The sequence below is a fragment of the Saccostrea cucullata genome, unplaced genomic scaffold (assembly GCF_032062105.1).
Source record: "Saccostrea cucullata isolate Sc308-1 unplaced genomic scaffold, CSIRO_AGI_Scuc_v1 ctg47, whole genome shotgun sequence".
NCBI lineage: Eukaryota > Metazoa > Mollusca > Bivalvia > Ostreida > Ostreidae > Saccostrea > Saccostrea cuccullata.
The window spans coordinates 578,267-594,785 of record NW_026936653.1 but is presented as its reverse complement, the minus strand read 5'-3'; the positions used below and the strand labels follow the sequence as shown (position 1 = coordinate 594,785).

General features: G+C 33.5%; 1 protein-coding gene across 4 annotated transcripts; it reads right to left on the bottom strand.

Annotated features, from left to right (window-relative positions):
- Positions 1 to 157: 157 nt before the first annotated feature.
- On the bottom strand, positions 158 to 13,537 carry LOC134246152 (uncharacterized). Of its 4 annotated transcripts, none has more exons than XM_062728458.1 (8): positions 13,208 to 13,537; positions 11,000 to 12,034; positions 5,877 to 6,049; positions 5,457 to 5,531; positions 3,758 to 3,841; positions 2,726 to 2,854; positions 2,349 to 2,595; positions 158 to 1,535 (listed from the first exon to the last, which is right to left on the bottom strand). In XM_062728458.1, the coding sequence occupies exons 2-8, from the start codon at positions 11,916 to 11,918 to the stop codon at positions 1,111 to 1,113; spliced, it is 2,052 nt and encodes a 683-aa protein (XP_062584442.1). In that variant the 5' UTR covers positions 11,919 to 12,034; positions 13,208 to 13,537; the 3' UTR covers positions 158 to 1,110. The 4 variants fall into 4 exon arrangements, with proteins under 4 accessions (XP_062584442.1, XP_062584443.1, XP_062584441.1 ...); XM_062728459.1 differs by lacking the exon at positions 13,208 to 13,537 and adding an exon at positions 12,764 to 12,990; XM_062728457.1 differs by lacking the exon at positions 13,208 to 13,537 and adding an exon at positions 12,389 to 12,701.
- Between the last annotated feature and the right edge of the window lie 2,982 nt (positions 13,538 to 16,519).

Here is a 16,519-nt window from a genome sequence, read left to right as displayed (position 1 = left end):
CTATATTCGAAATTGTCGGGAGAAAATGATGTAGGAAACAGTCTGTGTGTCTCAGGAGGACATTTTTTAAGTAAGACATATGGATGTGAAAAAAATGTCGACGATATTTTGGGTTGAAGTTTGGGAATATTAGTGAAACAACACAAACCTTTCACTGGAATGTTTTTAATCAAGAAATATACATAATTGGCAAGAAAATAGCCGATTGTCTATTAAATCAGAGGCACTTTAAACAATTAATCATTCAAGAAAAATCAACATCAGTGCATGAATAAATCTGATTGGTCCATCAATTCCTATTCTTTACAATCGCCTTGTTTTATTATTTACTGGCAAGAAAAGCAATTTTCATCAACAATTTTATAACCGTTTCCTGGGAATGTTTTTTTCTTACATATAATATACATTTTATGAACAAGAATTGTGCAATCCAACACTAAAATTGTAAACACTGTATTCCCTGGCAAGATTCGTCTCAATCTACTCACAAACTACATGATATATATACAATGTTAATATTTACAAAATGTATAAAATTACCCTACATGTGAGACATGTTTTATAAACTCACAATTTTGTAATACTTTTTTTAAATTACATGTAAGATTATGTAAAAATTCATTTTTAAAAATTCTAAATTAAGAATAGATGTTCAACATCTCTGTATAATGCAATAAATGCCTCCATCTTATTTGTTTGATTTATTATCATGTTTAAATTAACACTTTGAATTTATTTCATCTGATTCAAAATTGATTCATTTTGATGACCTGCATGAAATTTAAAATTATAGGAAAATTCTAAACTACACATATTACATAAATTCAACGATGCAAATGCATACTTTTTGATATCAATATTATGACATTTTAATATACCCTTTATGAAAAAAAATTCTCGTCATAACTCTCCAACGAATATTCTGTGGTGTTTGTTCTACTTCAACCTGTAACTGATGTTTTATAAACAGTCTTGAGTACAATATAAGAATAATGTCCAGTCTCTTTGTAGAAATGTGATTTTACGTCATAAATTATGCTTGATTCGAGCATTGGATTTCTTTTTCGGTAAGCGTCCATGAAAAACACTAGATATGTCTCAAACCATTAACTATTTGGCGCTCACTGTTGGTGGACAGACGTTCCGATTGCTAAAATCGCTTTCGGAATCCTCGGCAATTACAGATGCCGCCTTTAACTGAATGATGTCGCTGTGCGTAGAAATTCCATTTGACCTTGGTTCTAACTCCTCCTGTTTGATTTCGTCTGGGTTCACGGCGACAGGAACAGCTTTAGGAGGCGAGGGTTCAAAAATGTGTGGTTCCTGTTTCAGCATTAGGTCACTGTCATAGTTCATTCGTAGTACGTCATTTTGCTGCTGCATGTGAGATGTCACGTGATTAATGGAGGGAAGCATCCCATGCGAGTGCCCTCCAACCTGTAGCAGGGCGGGAGGAGGGGAGCTTAGAGCTGCCAGCACGGAACTGTGGGTCTGATATAAGTTGAAATTGGACACACTTGGCTTCATGTCTAAACCTATATAAAATTTAATTATATTTTTAATTCCAAAAATAATATGATACACAAAACATACATTTTGAAATTGTGCGTATTGTGTCTCGATTCATATTAAATATAAAAATAATGAGTATGGTATTTAATGTCGATATCATTTTTACAAAGAGAGAACTATATAATACTTATATTGCAAAATTGAAAAAGATAAGTCAAAATATTTTAATATATCATTTATACGTGTGTTCAGTGCTGAAGAGTTTTAAATAGCACCGGAATCTCTATAAAAATATAAGATTCATTCAGAAAGCTCAAGGCTGTTTACTACTTATAGAATCTACATTCCTGAATATCTTGATAATGTTATCTTTTAGGTGTTATATAATCGCACTTGTTATTTTCGACTGCTTTTAGGTGCCAAAAATGGATTCTTACTCTGCTGAAGTAGACAAATTGAGTTTTAAAAAAATGAAGAAAACATGTACATTCTTAATCTAGAATAGAACTTGTAACTCTAGTTATTCCTTTGAAGTATGTATATTTATTACATGATGTTCTTTACGATGCACGATACGTTCAAAAGTAATTTTCTAACTGCTCATGAAAATTATTATTAATTATTCCATAGAGATAACATGTATTATGTGTTTAGTTTCTGGAACCATCTGTCATTTCTGCTATGAAAATGAAAATTCACACTAAACAATCCATCGTTTCTAAGTCTGCGTTTTACGTCATAAACATTGATGCTGTAAGAAAAACGGTTCAGAATCATCACCTTGCGATAAGTATCTACGAATTTCAAAAGTGATGGGAAGGAAATGTAGAGCGCACCTGTCGAGTGGTTATCGCTGGGATCTGAACGCGCCACGGACAAATCCAGGAGCCCCTGGGACGACTGCTGAGGGAGGTGATAGGAGGAGGTCACCTGGGGCGGGGTGTAAATGGGCGGGGGCAGGGAAGGCTCCGGTTGATTGTTGTGAAGGGAATCCTTGGAGGGGGACTTTGATTTTCCGGGGGTCTTAGGCTTTCTCTTGCGTGTTTGGATTCCGTCTTTCTTCATAGATAATGGCCTATTCACCTGTTACAAAACAAAACATTTGTTTTAAAATTACAAAAATAGACATGTTCAAGGAAAATTCCGTTAAAATTTTCAACAGATCACCATATTGTGTCGTTGTGGAATATTTTTTTTTCAGTTGTAAAAATACCTGATGCAGTTTGTAATACAGGCCGCATGCGTTACAGACTGGCTCTCCCTCGCCATTGCGTCGCCATAGGGTCGTGGTCGAAGTATTGCAATTAGCACACGATAAACCCATCCTGCTTCTGTTGTTATTCTGTACAAAAATATATATAAAACTTCAGATTTTCATGTTTTCTTTCATTATTCTCTAATTTTTGTATTAAATCGAGGAAATCTCTGGGATTTTATCCCTGTTCTTTAAATTGTTTTTCCGAATGCTCCTCTTAAACCATATGATTTCAAACAGGGCTACTTTCCAATCTAGATGTTATGTCATTAAAGTCGGACCTGAATCCTTGTGACTCAGAAATAAATAGATCTATTTCAGATACCCTGCTGGGTTAGCATGCACATGTGAGCACCAGTTAAGATCTTCATCAAAACGCGCGTGTATTTCTTAGCAACCAATGATTACAAAAATCCCATCGGGACCTTCATCGTGGAAAGATATTTAGAAACAAACCAGGAATGAAAACAAAGTTGTATTTATTCTGAAACTCTAATAGTTGGGTGTGTTTCTTCTCTGAATGTGTACATGCAGAAGTCATACTTTATATTTCACTCTGATTGACATGTCGGGGAGATAAGAGGGAATTTTTTGGTGCTATTTCAAACAGAAACTAAAAATAATACTCCCGAAAATTTTATTACAACAAAATTTCACACTTTCAGCAAAACCCACAGATCTTGTGATTTAAATGTCCTGTTTGCCAATCAATTATGCGTTAAAACACTATTTTTCATTAGCAATTCACGTTGTTGTATGCAGTAGCACGTTTCTCTCAACAAATTCTTGAAACTCCCCCGATTTATACCTCCTCTGGCCAGAATTTCTGTGTGAAATTCTCTCTGCCTAAATATCTCCATGTTTAAATAACTCATTTTTAATTTTTTTAAACTATATATTTTTTTAATATCAAAAGGACTTATATTAATCTATATGACATTAATTTTTCACAAATAAAAACCTTTTGAAATAAAATTAAAATGTACTCACAATTCCGCTAAGCTTGTCAAACTTGTTGTCCTCTATCCTTTTGATGGGCGTCGGTGCCTTCTCCTCCTCAGAAATGGGGGACTCCTGCGGAGGAAACAACATGAACTGAGTATAAAACAGGAATTCGTCCACCTCCATCCCCACAAAGATCAACTCAAAACTCAACTCGGGACACTACGGCCCTCAATATCAGACTCAGAATGTTCGTTCAACTGAGGGGTTTGAGAAAAGTTTATAATTTCTCCCTCCCCTTCGAAGAAATGTCGAGAGGCAGCACTCGATGGTAAACTTTAGGGTTGAACTGAAATTTAATACCCTCCATGTGGACTTGCATCTCTTTAATAACCTGGGGCGCCTTGCGGGGTATACGTAAGGCGGGGATTACAAATAGAGTTTACACCAGATGTTTCATCATTAAATAACGATCTGTGTATAAGCATGTATTTCCTCAATGAAATGAATGGCAGCAGATTTTTTTGAGTCTTTGATTCCCTAGCTGATAGATAGAACAGATATCGGTTCAAAAAGAATTTTTACGCATGGCAGAAATTTTCAGAACTCAACACTGCGACTGAAATTATTTTTTATACAATGTATATAACGAATTATATGATAACAAGATTTCGTTACTTGAACTTTGGCTTTGCAATGTCATAAAATGATATTTAAGACAAATGATAAAAATTTCGTTTGGTTTGTTATATGTTCTTTTTTTCTGCCAATATATTTTGAAAATAAAAGTGCGATATGGAAAATACTACATAACATTTGTAAATTTTCTGTTGTTTGTTGTTTTCAGGTTCTGAAAATCATAAGTTATAATTTTAAAAAAATCACAAAAATAAATTGTGAATTTTTGTGTTAAGTGAATATACCCATGTTACTTCGTAAGTTTCATCATTATAGTAAATCTCAAATTTCAATATTATTAGAAAATACGAGAGAAATAGACATACGTGTATCTTTTTACACAAGACTGTTCTAAGATTTCAAAGAACCCTTGGATCATAAAAAGATGCAAGAAATAAAAATTGTAACCAAAAAAAAAATCAGTTTCAAACTCCATTTTGTGATGTATTCAATTTACATGTAACCCATCTAATAGTTTTATTGATTATTGTTCCTGTCTGCATTGGTAACAGAGATTTGTTTATGAATACATTATAGAACAGTCAAGTTTTACAGTAAAGAAACATTGATCAACTGGACACATGTAATATTTTTTTTTCTTTCAAATTTCTTAAAAAAGAATTTTCAAGCAACAATTCGACAAGGACACTGTTAGACTTGAAACTAATAGGTGTAGACTTGTTGATTGTTGTCCAACCAACTAACTTTATTTATTACCTTGCAATGACATAATGCAAATACTGTTCGCATCATTTAAACAAGCACCTTTACCCCATATTCCCACCACAAGAACAAATCAAGTTTTTGGTAACAAAACAAAAACTATCTGAAGAATCAATTGACAGACAAGCATGTTTGCCACAGTGATCAATACCCCTATCACGGACAGACAGACAATTACTTAGTGAGAGATTGAGCTTCCAACATGGACAAACAGACAATTATTTATACTAACAGAGCGAGCTTCCACCACGGACAGACAGACAGTTACTTACTGACAGGATGAGCACCCACCGCGGACTTACTGACAAAGTGAGCACCAGCCACAGACAAACACACAGTTACTTACGGACAAAGCGGGTTCTGTGAGTGCAGTCAAGGCCCAGACTGGAGGTTGTTCGTCATTGAGAATTTGAGTTAAAATCTGAGATCAAAAAAGGCCAGAAAATAAGGAATTACACCAGGACTGAGACACCATGCACATCCCAACACCAAACTAAGAGCACCTTTTGGTTCAAGTGTAGAAAAACCAGGCGTTTATGATTTTATGATGAGCTGTTATTGACACAAGAATTAACTCCTAATAAAAACGCTGCAATGTTCGGATAATGCCTTGTTTAAACATACTGAGTATATTTACCAAACATTCCTAAATAGGTTGGATGTCTGGGATATTTGAAAAGTCATATTTGCAGGGCAATGAAATGAGAGTCTCGATTTCCTGAATTTAGACTGATTATTTGGTAATTGAGCTTCATGGATGACTGACCTCGCGGTTGGGTTGTTTGACTGGAGTTCTTGTCTGTCCCGGATTCATCTTGTGGAGCAGTCCGCAAGCGTTGCACAAATAATGGCCGGTCCCGTCTCTCCGCCATAATGGAGTAGAAATGGCGCCGCAGTTGACACACTCCCGACACTCGTTATTGAAGTAGTCTTGTTCTTCTGTTAAAAGGAACATTATAATTTTTAATTGCTCATGCAAATTCCTGTAAATATTCAAGTATGTACTCTTTGATCGAAAACAGAATTTCTCTACCAAAGGTCACCCAGGAAGGGGTAGTTTTCCATGATGATGTTCATTACTTTAATCCCAACAAAATGTTTAAATAATCTTCTGTATGATTAAAACAAGATTTTTACAGGCTTTCATAGAGAATTCAATACCAGAAAGAAGGGTATGTAATAGAATGTTGATTTGACATAAACCATTGCCTCATTCTGCACTGAATGTAATCATGGTGTCTTATCTTTCGAGATGTCCGCGGGATTGAGTGAGATCTTCGCGAGAGGTGTTTTCCTAATCAGAATATTTCACGGGGAGAGGAACCTACACATTGGAACTAATCCATCTATATCGAACCCTGTAGTGATCTCTCACAGGTGCATAAATTTTAATTCCGTGGTGATGTAATTTTTTTTATCCATCTTAATCAAATGAGTCAAATTCGACACAAATCATGTGAAGAAGTTCGATATAATTTACTCTTGTTTCTTCCCAAAAAAATAATTACATGTTAATGATAATTTACAGGTTTTAAGTTTCAAATAACATTCACTTATCATAGAGCAATAAATAATACATTTCATTTTATTAACTAAGAAGATTTAAAAGTAAAATTGTTCGAAAAAGCTGTTTTCTAGACAAGAACTCAATTTAGTCCGACATGTTGCCGTCCCACCCATTTTATTTAACAAACACGCCACTTTTCCTTGAAATTTTAATGAGAACTTTTGAAGAATTTTTCGATTTTTCCAAGTCGTGATCGTGACAAGTTCCCGCCATTCTGACAATGACCTCGTGTTGCGTCGTCTGCCGGGGAACGCATGTGGTGAGCAAGCCTAGTTCTGATAAGCAGGGAGTTTACATTTATACGATCAATTGATTTCCGCGCTAGAAAATGTAGAAGTTTCATTAATATGTGAGTGTTTTATAAATCCGAAATCAATAGCTGGCACTGTTTGGTGTTTAGACCCTTCGTCTACACAGGTGACTCAATATCCTTGCCACGAAATTGTATTTTTCAACCAAGCTTTTAAGCTTGTCATAGAATTCAGATATTACTTTGAGAAAGAAAGTATTTATGAGAGATCGTAAATTTAAGAATTGATTAATAAAAGAATATAAGGAGAACGAGGGTAGAAAATATATCAGAATATTGACCAAATGTTTACAAAACTCTACAAACGATTTCTTGGTTAAATCATTACCAGATCTTCGAAACTTTTAAGAAATACGTGTAAAATTCTTGATTAAAGCCGCGAGGACGTTCTTAATATTTTTATATAGACCGGAGGAACCGTTATTTAATAAAACGATCTATGATACTCGAATTGAAAAAAAATATGACAGTATATGTTTATTTTCATCTGTTAAGCCCCTTAATATATGTTTTTATTTCAATGTCCAACAGTATGTGTATATTATTTACCAATTAATTAAGCTGAATTAATGACAATAAAGGAGAAAATGGACTTCCTTGCCTTAATCCAATATTTTTTGAAAACAATATTTCATGTCTATTTGTGTGTTTTAGATAAAGATCAAAAGATAGAATTTTTCTTTGTTATGTGCATTACGTTATCTTATCTGGGAAGTTATTTTAGTCGTATATATCGTCATAATGTAATCTTTGTCCCCATCCGAATCTACAGACATAAGGATCATGGGGCAGCGTGTCAGGACGGGGTACACAGAATGTGTAATATTGTTTATTGTACTCAAGCTGTCTTATCAATGACACTTGTGTGTACACAAGTACATGTAGTTGCTTGCATATAAATACATTTGTATAACATATCTGCTTCATTTTATTAGCAAAATAGCGAAAATATATAATTTCATAAAAAAGGAAATCATTATTTGTTCAAGTTAACACTATAAACAGGGAAATAAATTGTCAGATATTAAATACACATGTTGCATTTATTAGCATTTGTATTTCATACCTAATATTTCAAAGAATAAAGAATAAATTTAATTCCTGAATGAAAATTGCTATCCGAAAGAAATTTTATGCATAAACTGAGATTCTGTTAAGTTTAAAAATTATACTGTCAAGAATAGGAAAATTAATGAAAAAAAAATGTCGACTATACAAAATAAAAATTAACTTTTAAAAAAAAAGATAAAACGATAAAAAATACGAGGGTGACGATTACATTTTTATAGTGAAATAAAAATAGGTGCCTGTATTTGTATTTTTATGATACATGTGAACCCAGGAATTCAAATGTGCAGTAGGAAGTTAAGTGAACTAAAGATAATAAAGCTAAACAGGAAATTCATAATATTGAAAATCAAAATAAAAACCTAATTTAAATTAGATTTTCCTGTAAGCCATGTTTTACAGTCTCTGCCTTAAACAGCAACTCATTTGGAAATAATTGTTATGTGAATTTCAGTCTCATTTCAATTAAAAGTTAGAAAATATTTTTTTTTCAAGTTTCGGAATACTTTCGTGAATAAATTTTAAATCTTTATTTTTATCTTTGTATAAGTATATACAATGAAATACCTATTGTAGATAAGGAGATCGGGGTATCATATGACGGAGTCAACTTTCAACAGTACTTGAACTTGAAGAACTTGGATCATGAGAGCAAACAGACTCGTCCTTTAGACTTTGAAAGTCCACAAGCTTTCTGTCTCTTCTGGTCTTATATGATAAACAGGGCTGGGATAAAAATGCTCGTTTGTTTGTCTTTCAGATTACAAAGTTGGGCAAGATACTGTTGCAACTACTGTTCTAATAATCGAAATAGACAACGTATTTTTTCTGAAATTAAATTAGATTTAATTCAACCAGAAAAAATACACGAAATTTTATTAATGTACAATGTACCTGTATTTTTAATAAACTATTTATAAACTATGTTGTTCATTTTAATGCCTGTGTTTTTAAAAAAGGAAGAAAAAATACTAAAGTGAAGTTTTTAATTTAATCAATAAATAGAGTACATTTAGAATTTTGTTTTGAAGAATTCCTTTGTAGTCAGAATGGTAACCCAGATAGGCGGGCATAAACTAACACTGAAGCGCTACTTCCCTACAAGAATTAAGGTTCAAAACAGGGCGGAAAACATAAATGTCTCTGAAGAAATGGGTTCTGACTGTGAAATATCACGGTTTCTATGTAAAACACGACTGAGCATATTTTGATTTTGAGAGAAAAAAATTCTGTTTATTCTGAATCCGTTGACTTAAATGAGAATATTTCATATATAAAGATGAGAAAAAAAAAATAAATGTATTGTTTACAGTGCTAATTATAGTATGTTGCATAAATCATGTGATGACTGCATATGTTTAAGTTCTAACATTTTTATCACTTTATGATCTATCAGATTCAATGGGTCTTGGTACAATTAATAACCAACAAACTACTAATAAATTGATTATACGGCTCTCAACGAGCTGGAACATTTTGCAGGGGCGACAGATTTATTGCAGTGTGAGTTCTGGGGTACACCAGGAGCCTCTAATTCCCATAAACTAAAACATTTATAGGCGGGGACGTCACCTTCTGTTTACAGACAAACAATGAAACCCGGCTAAGGCAAATATTCCAATGGTTACATTTTTCCAAAAACGTGACTCCAAAAAATGAAACAATAGCCAGTTCATCAAAAAATTTAAAAGAATATTTATACTCTAAATTTTATTTTATTTATTATGATATAATATTATTCATTTTGGTTGTTTCTTTTTGCTTTTTTATTTTGTATTTATTTATTTTAATTTATATATTTTTTTTTTCAATTTATATTACTTTAAAAATTTCTTCTGCATTTCAATTTTAATATTTTCAAGTTATCACTATTTTGAAAAGGAAGAAATGTGTCAATCAAAAATTCTAAAAATCAAATAAATAAATAATTTAAAAAATTGGTACAACAATAATAAATTAAAAACAACAATTCCCCAAAGAATTAATGTCACTGAAAATATATTCCTTAATCATTGACCACTTGCCCTGACACCCCAACAGACAGAGTTGACAATACATACACTCTTCATCAGACCTTCTGACAACAGTGTATATATACCCGAATCATGTCATCTGGCAGTATGTGTATTATTTTGATGTGTGACATATTGTCTGTACATATGTGACATTCATAGAATTTCAAATAATTGCGTTTCGTTTTTGTTTTTCAAAAATAATTTTGATAATTTAGCAGTTTCTACCCGAGAAAGCGACTATGGGGAAAATCGGCATTGCATTATTTTCCAGAAAGCATTGATGAACGTCAAGAATCGTCATCATAACATTTCCTTTGTTGGAGACAAAAAATGGCTTCAATTTTGTCGGGTCTTAGCGCGTTTGATTTTGTTTTTAAAACAAAACCTAAGAACAACACTGAACGTATAAAATGCCGACTGTGAAACAGCACGATTACTTTGATGTGCATAATATGGCTTTATATCCACAGAAAGAAATTAAAATAGCTATATAAATAAAGATTAATTTACATTCAAAAAGTAAATTTGATTAATTAATATTTCAAACTAGTAAATTTAATGTAGAATGTATTAACTGAACAAATTAATAAAAAAAAGTTCGATATTCGAAAAAGAAATAAATAGAAAGATAAAAGGAAAAACATAAACAATAAATATATTAAAATTTATACATGCACGAAAACGTGTACAATTAATTCTAAAACAGTCATTTTTTTTTTATTTTATTCCAAGAAATTAAAACCCCAAAATTGTATACATATATAAATTAGCATATTATAAATTCAAATATCGTTCAAATTGAACATTGGAGCAATGAAAGTCTATATTTTAGAAATAAATAAATACGTCTGTAATAGATATTTACGAGAACTTCTAAGCAATTCTGAATTTTTATGCAGCAATTCAAAAAGTACCAAAATACAATTTACCTTGTAATCTCGTTTCTTGGGTCAGCCCGTGATAGGGGTTAAATCCCGCCAAATCTTGGGATAAAAAGTCTGAATACGGGGGAAGCTGGCCTTGTCTCAGAAGAGAAGAAATCCCCGACATACTGTCACTTCTAAGTCCAGAATTCACATTGTCATAAGGAGAAAATTTCCCATTTCCAGGACTTCCAGAGTATTCATGGGGGTTTAAGTAGGCTCCAGTTTCTGATGTAGATACGCCGTACTGCCCGGGGGAGCGGGAGGAGGGAGGATACAGATGGGCCATGGAGTGAAGATAGGACTGCCCGTCGGATAGAACTGTTGCGTGGGGCATGCTGCCTGCGTTTGTGACCAGAGACGGTCCGTTGAGAGTCTGATACACAGAGTGGGCCAGTGACATGGGTGCGTTTGTCAGGGTTGTGTAATTGGTCACAGTGACGGATGTACCCATAGGTTCCATGTGTCTGAAGAATGCGTCCACGTCCTCTTTAGGTAACAGGTGCCCGGCGGGGTCAAGCGTGACGGGCTGTAAATCTGTCACCACGGCCGCCGGCTGGAGGGTGTGTATTTCTGTATAGGTAACAGGCTCCTCTGCCCCAGGTCGGACCTCTAGCTCGGGGGGTGGAGGTGTGGGTTGGTCGTGACCCTCCTCACACACGTCTCCGCTGATGCTCTCCACGGCTTTGGCTGTCTCTGCAGCCGACTCGGGGCTTTCTAAGATTTCTGGGGGAGTTTCTCCATTAATGATCCTGATCTCGGACGTGACAAGCTCTGCAATGGACTCTGAACCTGTATTCTCACAAGATTGTCCTGGACTTCTGGACCCTTCCTTTGAGTCATTACTTTCCCGGGATGGAGAGGGTAGATGATAAGTATGAATACCATTGGTTTCTGACTGCCACTGGGTTTCCACCTCCGACATTTTCTACTGTCCAAAAATTGTCATTGAGTGACGACGGATTAGATTTTCCAAGCGTATTGATACAACACCATGCGCCGACCACCTCGCTCACTTCATTCACCTGAGATAATTTACACCTGTTGAGAAATAAAAAATTAAAATAAAACCAGGTTCAAACCATCTTCTGTATACGGTTCCTGGAGTTCTTCTACTCACTCTTGTTCATTAAAAAGCGTGAATGTAACTAAACGAAGAACTCCAAACAGTAGCAAGATTTGTAAATTGACCTTTAAATTCTGGACCTAACAGCGAGCGCTACCGCGTTGCCGCCATAACTATTGGGCTGTCATTCAAAGCCCTTTACCTTGAGTTAGTATACCAACTAGTCCTCTGTCAAAAACAGGGCTTAACATGCCAAAAAAATCCAAGGAAAAATTCCAAATTTAATATTTAAAAAATAATCCTGTAAAAAGATGTAGTCGAAAACTTACCTTGCAGTAATTTTAATTAATTCCATTTTAACAAGATTAATTTTTGATGTTTGATAAATTCAAAGAATTTTTTTGGAAAGTGAGGCACTATTGGAAACCACCCTTTTCTCTGGTGGCTTGATTCCAAAATCCAAAAGAGGGTTTAAAAAATAAAACTATCTTGAAGTGAGCGTTACAGTGGCCGGGGTCTGAGTGAATCTCGATGGTAGATAGAAATCAACAAAACCATAATGATAAAAATTTTTATCACCGATAGTAGCGAAGGGAGAAGGGTTTGATAGCGACCAACGTTACTGCCGACATAATGACATGTTAGCTGTAAAATGCGATAAATCAGGAATATTTCATTACCCTAGTCTCAGATAACAAACCTACAGAAAAAGTCCTGATAGCGCCCTGGTCCTTACCAACCCTATAACGAGATACCAAAAACCCTTATAAAAATTACGACGTGCTGTATTTTTGATCCCCACCTTTGACCTGCGGAAATTTTACTTTCACTCTTTGTAACAATTTTATGGCGCTCTTCCTTGAGCATTTTGGTCTCACTCTGATTGTCTAAGGGTAAATGAACGGGTAGATGGGCTACAAGAGCAAACAGAAATTCGGACTTGAATATAGTTTGAATGAATTTGCCTTGATTCGGTTCGGGACACCAAAACCTTTAGACATTGTACTGTTTAAAGAGTAACATCGATTTGCATGTTGTTTCTTGAACTAATAAAATTGACACATCATAATTTTAGAGTACCCCATAACTTTGTTTTCCTGCACAACTGAGGATTGTGGTCGGTAAATATCGTAAAGGAAGCCATTTACCTGTACTGTATGGTAGTCCAGAGATAAGGCACTGGGCCTCTTGAGATAACGTCTGCTTGGTCCGGTCTTAGCGATAGGAACAGCCGATAAACTCCTTATTCTCTCTCACCAATCCCTCGTAGAAATGTCGTGCATACAATGCCAGGAATTGAAGAAAACTGGTTATTATAAGTACGAATATGACTTAGGTAAAGTGAAGCCATTAGTCCTGGGAAACTGTCGTCTGTCAGCGTCGCCTGGCGCGTGAAGTGTCCAAAGACCGATCGACAGAAACAGGCCTACCAGCTTCGAGTTCCCGCAGACGACAACAAAAACACGCGCTTAATGGTACCCGTTTTTGTACCTGTTGATTTATTTGAATAGAGGTATTTTATTAAATTTTCTAGAAGGCACTAGGAACACATGTAATGTCTTACATCTGAATTCCACTTGCCATTCTAGACACCGACTTCCAATGGTCTTGAATGGCTCTGGTTGGAAGAACGTGGTCCCAGCATCAGTTGCTTGCTAGGAAAAGGACGCATGATTGCACACGAATCAAATTTTTCTTCAACCATTTCTGTCTATCATTTTAATACTTCTAACATAGATAGTTCATATCAAACCATGGACATTTACTAGAAGTACAAAGCACAGATGAGTACAGAGGACGAACTCCTTACACATAGTGACCATCTGTTGACAGCGGTATTTAATATGAAGAAAACATATAAACATAGTTATTAAAACTTTAATCAATATGCATTTGATTTTGTAGTTTGGGGTAAAAGTCTCTGAATTTAAGTGACTATTTAAAGTAACCCATTTTTTGACAGACCAGAAAGGACAACCATCTTATCTAGAATTTGAGGACTTCGAGGTTATTTCCTTGTAACGTTCACCGAAGTCAAGGTCGATTCTGATTCTTACAGCCAAAATTATTTGCTTGTTAGTTTTGTAGTAATATATGTAAGAATTTATGTTGCAGCATATGTACTCAATATGTTCTTAGTTTTAAAATACATGCACTTGTCAGTAAGGCACATGCAATTCATTTTTCATTCTTTAACTTAACCTTAATTTTCTCAAAATAAATAGTTTAATAATACAATAAGAAAAGGGATCTATATATATCAATGATTATTTACTCACTTAGTTTTACTAATGAATAGATAAAGTACAGGAAACGTTTAAATAAATATTAAATTTGAAAAATTGAAATATGTAATGATTTTGATTTACTAGTACCAGGTATACCATTAATATACATAATAAATTATGTATCATAGGTGAAAAACAATATGAATCAATTTTAAAATTCTTACGCAGAAAAGTAGTCGGAACTCGACGAAATCAATATTGACCACCTGTTTTGGTCATTTATCAACAATGATAGTGATAGGAGAATTCGAATACATGTATATTCTTCACGCAAGACACCGCAGTGTATTGTTTGCAGATATCTGACTGGCCCAGCATTGCAAAGTTAGAAAAAAATGATAATTTACAGTTGATTACACAATTTATGTCAGATTAAAATATTCTTTACATTATATAGACCAAGAATAAGTAATTGAATTTATTATTATACCCCCGCTTGAAAAGTGGGAGGGTATATAGTAATCAAATGTCCGTTCGTCCGTCTGTTACGCTATGGGGTACACATCTTTTATCCGCAACTCCTCTTATACCACTGAAATTTCAAATCAATATAACTTTTGAAAAAAAAATGTTAGCAAAACAAAATTTTCACCATATATTTGAACTGGAATATTATACAAAACCTGCAATTTTTTATAAAGTATGTATTGTAAATTAGAATCTATTTAAAATCAAAATTTGACTTCAGTCTGTTAAATACTCAGTTTATGGTCTTCTGGCCAGGTACCCTATGTTGAAAGATGAACTAAATAGTCCCAATATGCAAACCTTGATATGATGTTTTTCTCTTAGTCCAAAAACACTTTTTGCTATATAGTGTTTAGAGCTTCCTTAAGTACAATGATGGAATTTGAGATGGTATTTAAAAAAAATTCTGAAAAGTATGTACATTGTACTAGTATGTTTTTTTCTTTTTTGTTTTTTTTAATCGAATTTATTTTTTTTTCTTTGTTGAGGAAGATGTAAAAACACGAAAAAAAAATAGCTTATATAAAATTTTGTATAATACATGTAAATACTTTTTTTGTTATTCTTATTAAAAGAATTAAATAATTTCAAACACAAACTTTTTCAAAGTCAAACGTCGTCATACTGCTGAGCTAATAACAATGTACAAAATTCACAATAATCAAGTACCTGAGTACTTAAGCAAAATCATCCCCCCTAAAATAAAAAAAATGTTTCTTTGCACAATACTCAGAACAGTGAAGATTACAAGATACCAATCAGTAGATTAGAACTATACAAAAAACCCTTTTGTATCCGACACTATTCAAAAATGGAACTCATTGAAATTAGAAGTCAGACACAACTGTTTGCTAAATTTTTATCTTTACAGAAGGAATATTATTGAATCTCCTAAATGTATTTGTGGTCAAAATGAGGATGTTTATCATTTTTTCTTTGTTTGTAAAAGATACGTATATAAGAGCAAGAAATAATCTTTTTGACAAACTTTTTAGACTGGACGAATCGATTCTAATAGACACACATCTGTTGTTATGGGGTACTGACACTCTATCTTATGATATGAACGGTCTTATATTTTCAGCAGTTCATAAATTTATCAATGAATCTGGAAGATTTAACTAACATTTCAATGTATTAATGTTACTTGTCAATATTATATACTTTATTATGTTATTATTATGACAACTGTACTAACTGTATCAACTTTACTAACACCAGGGGAAGAACTTGTAAGTTGTAAGAACTTGTTTCTGATCCTTTTGTGTTAAACAGTAAAATATGTTCAAATCAAATTAAATCAAATCAAATCAAAAGAATTTATTAATTTCATTCTAAAATATATAGAGCTTAAAGCACTGAGCTGTAATTCCTATTTGATTAAATGTGAATCCTATTCAAAAATTTGTCATTTCTATTCTATAAATTGTCCTATTGGAAGACATTATTCTCATTCTGAAATATCACACATTTTCAAAAAACATCTCATTCCTATTCGAAGACAAACGTTTCCTATTCGATAACATGTTATTCATATATTCAAATAACACGTGATTCCTATTTGATAATTTTGTCATTCCTTTTTGATAATTTTGTCATTTTTGTCATTCCCATTCAATAATTTTGTCATTCCTATTTGATAATTTTGTCATTCCTATTTGATAATTATTTCATTCTTGCCATTCCTATTTGATAATTTAGTCA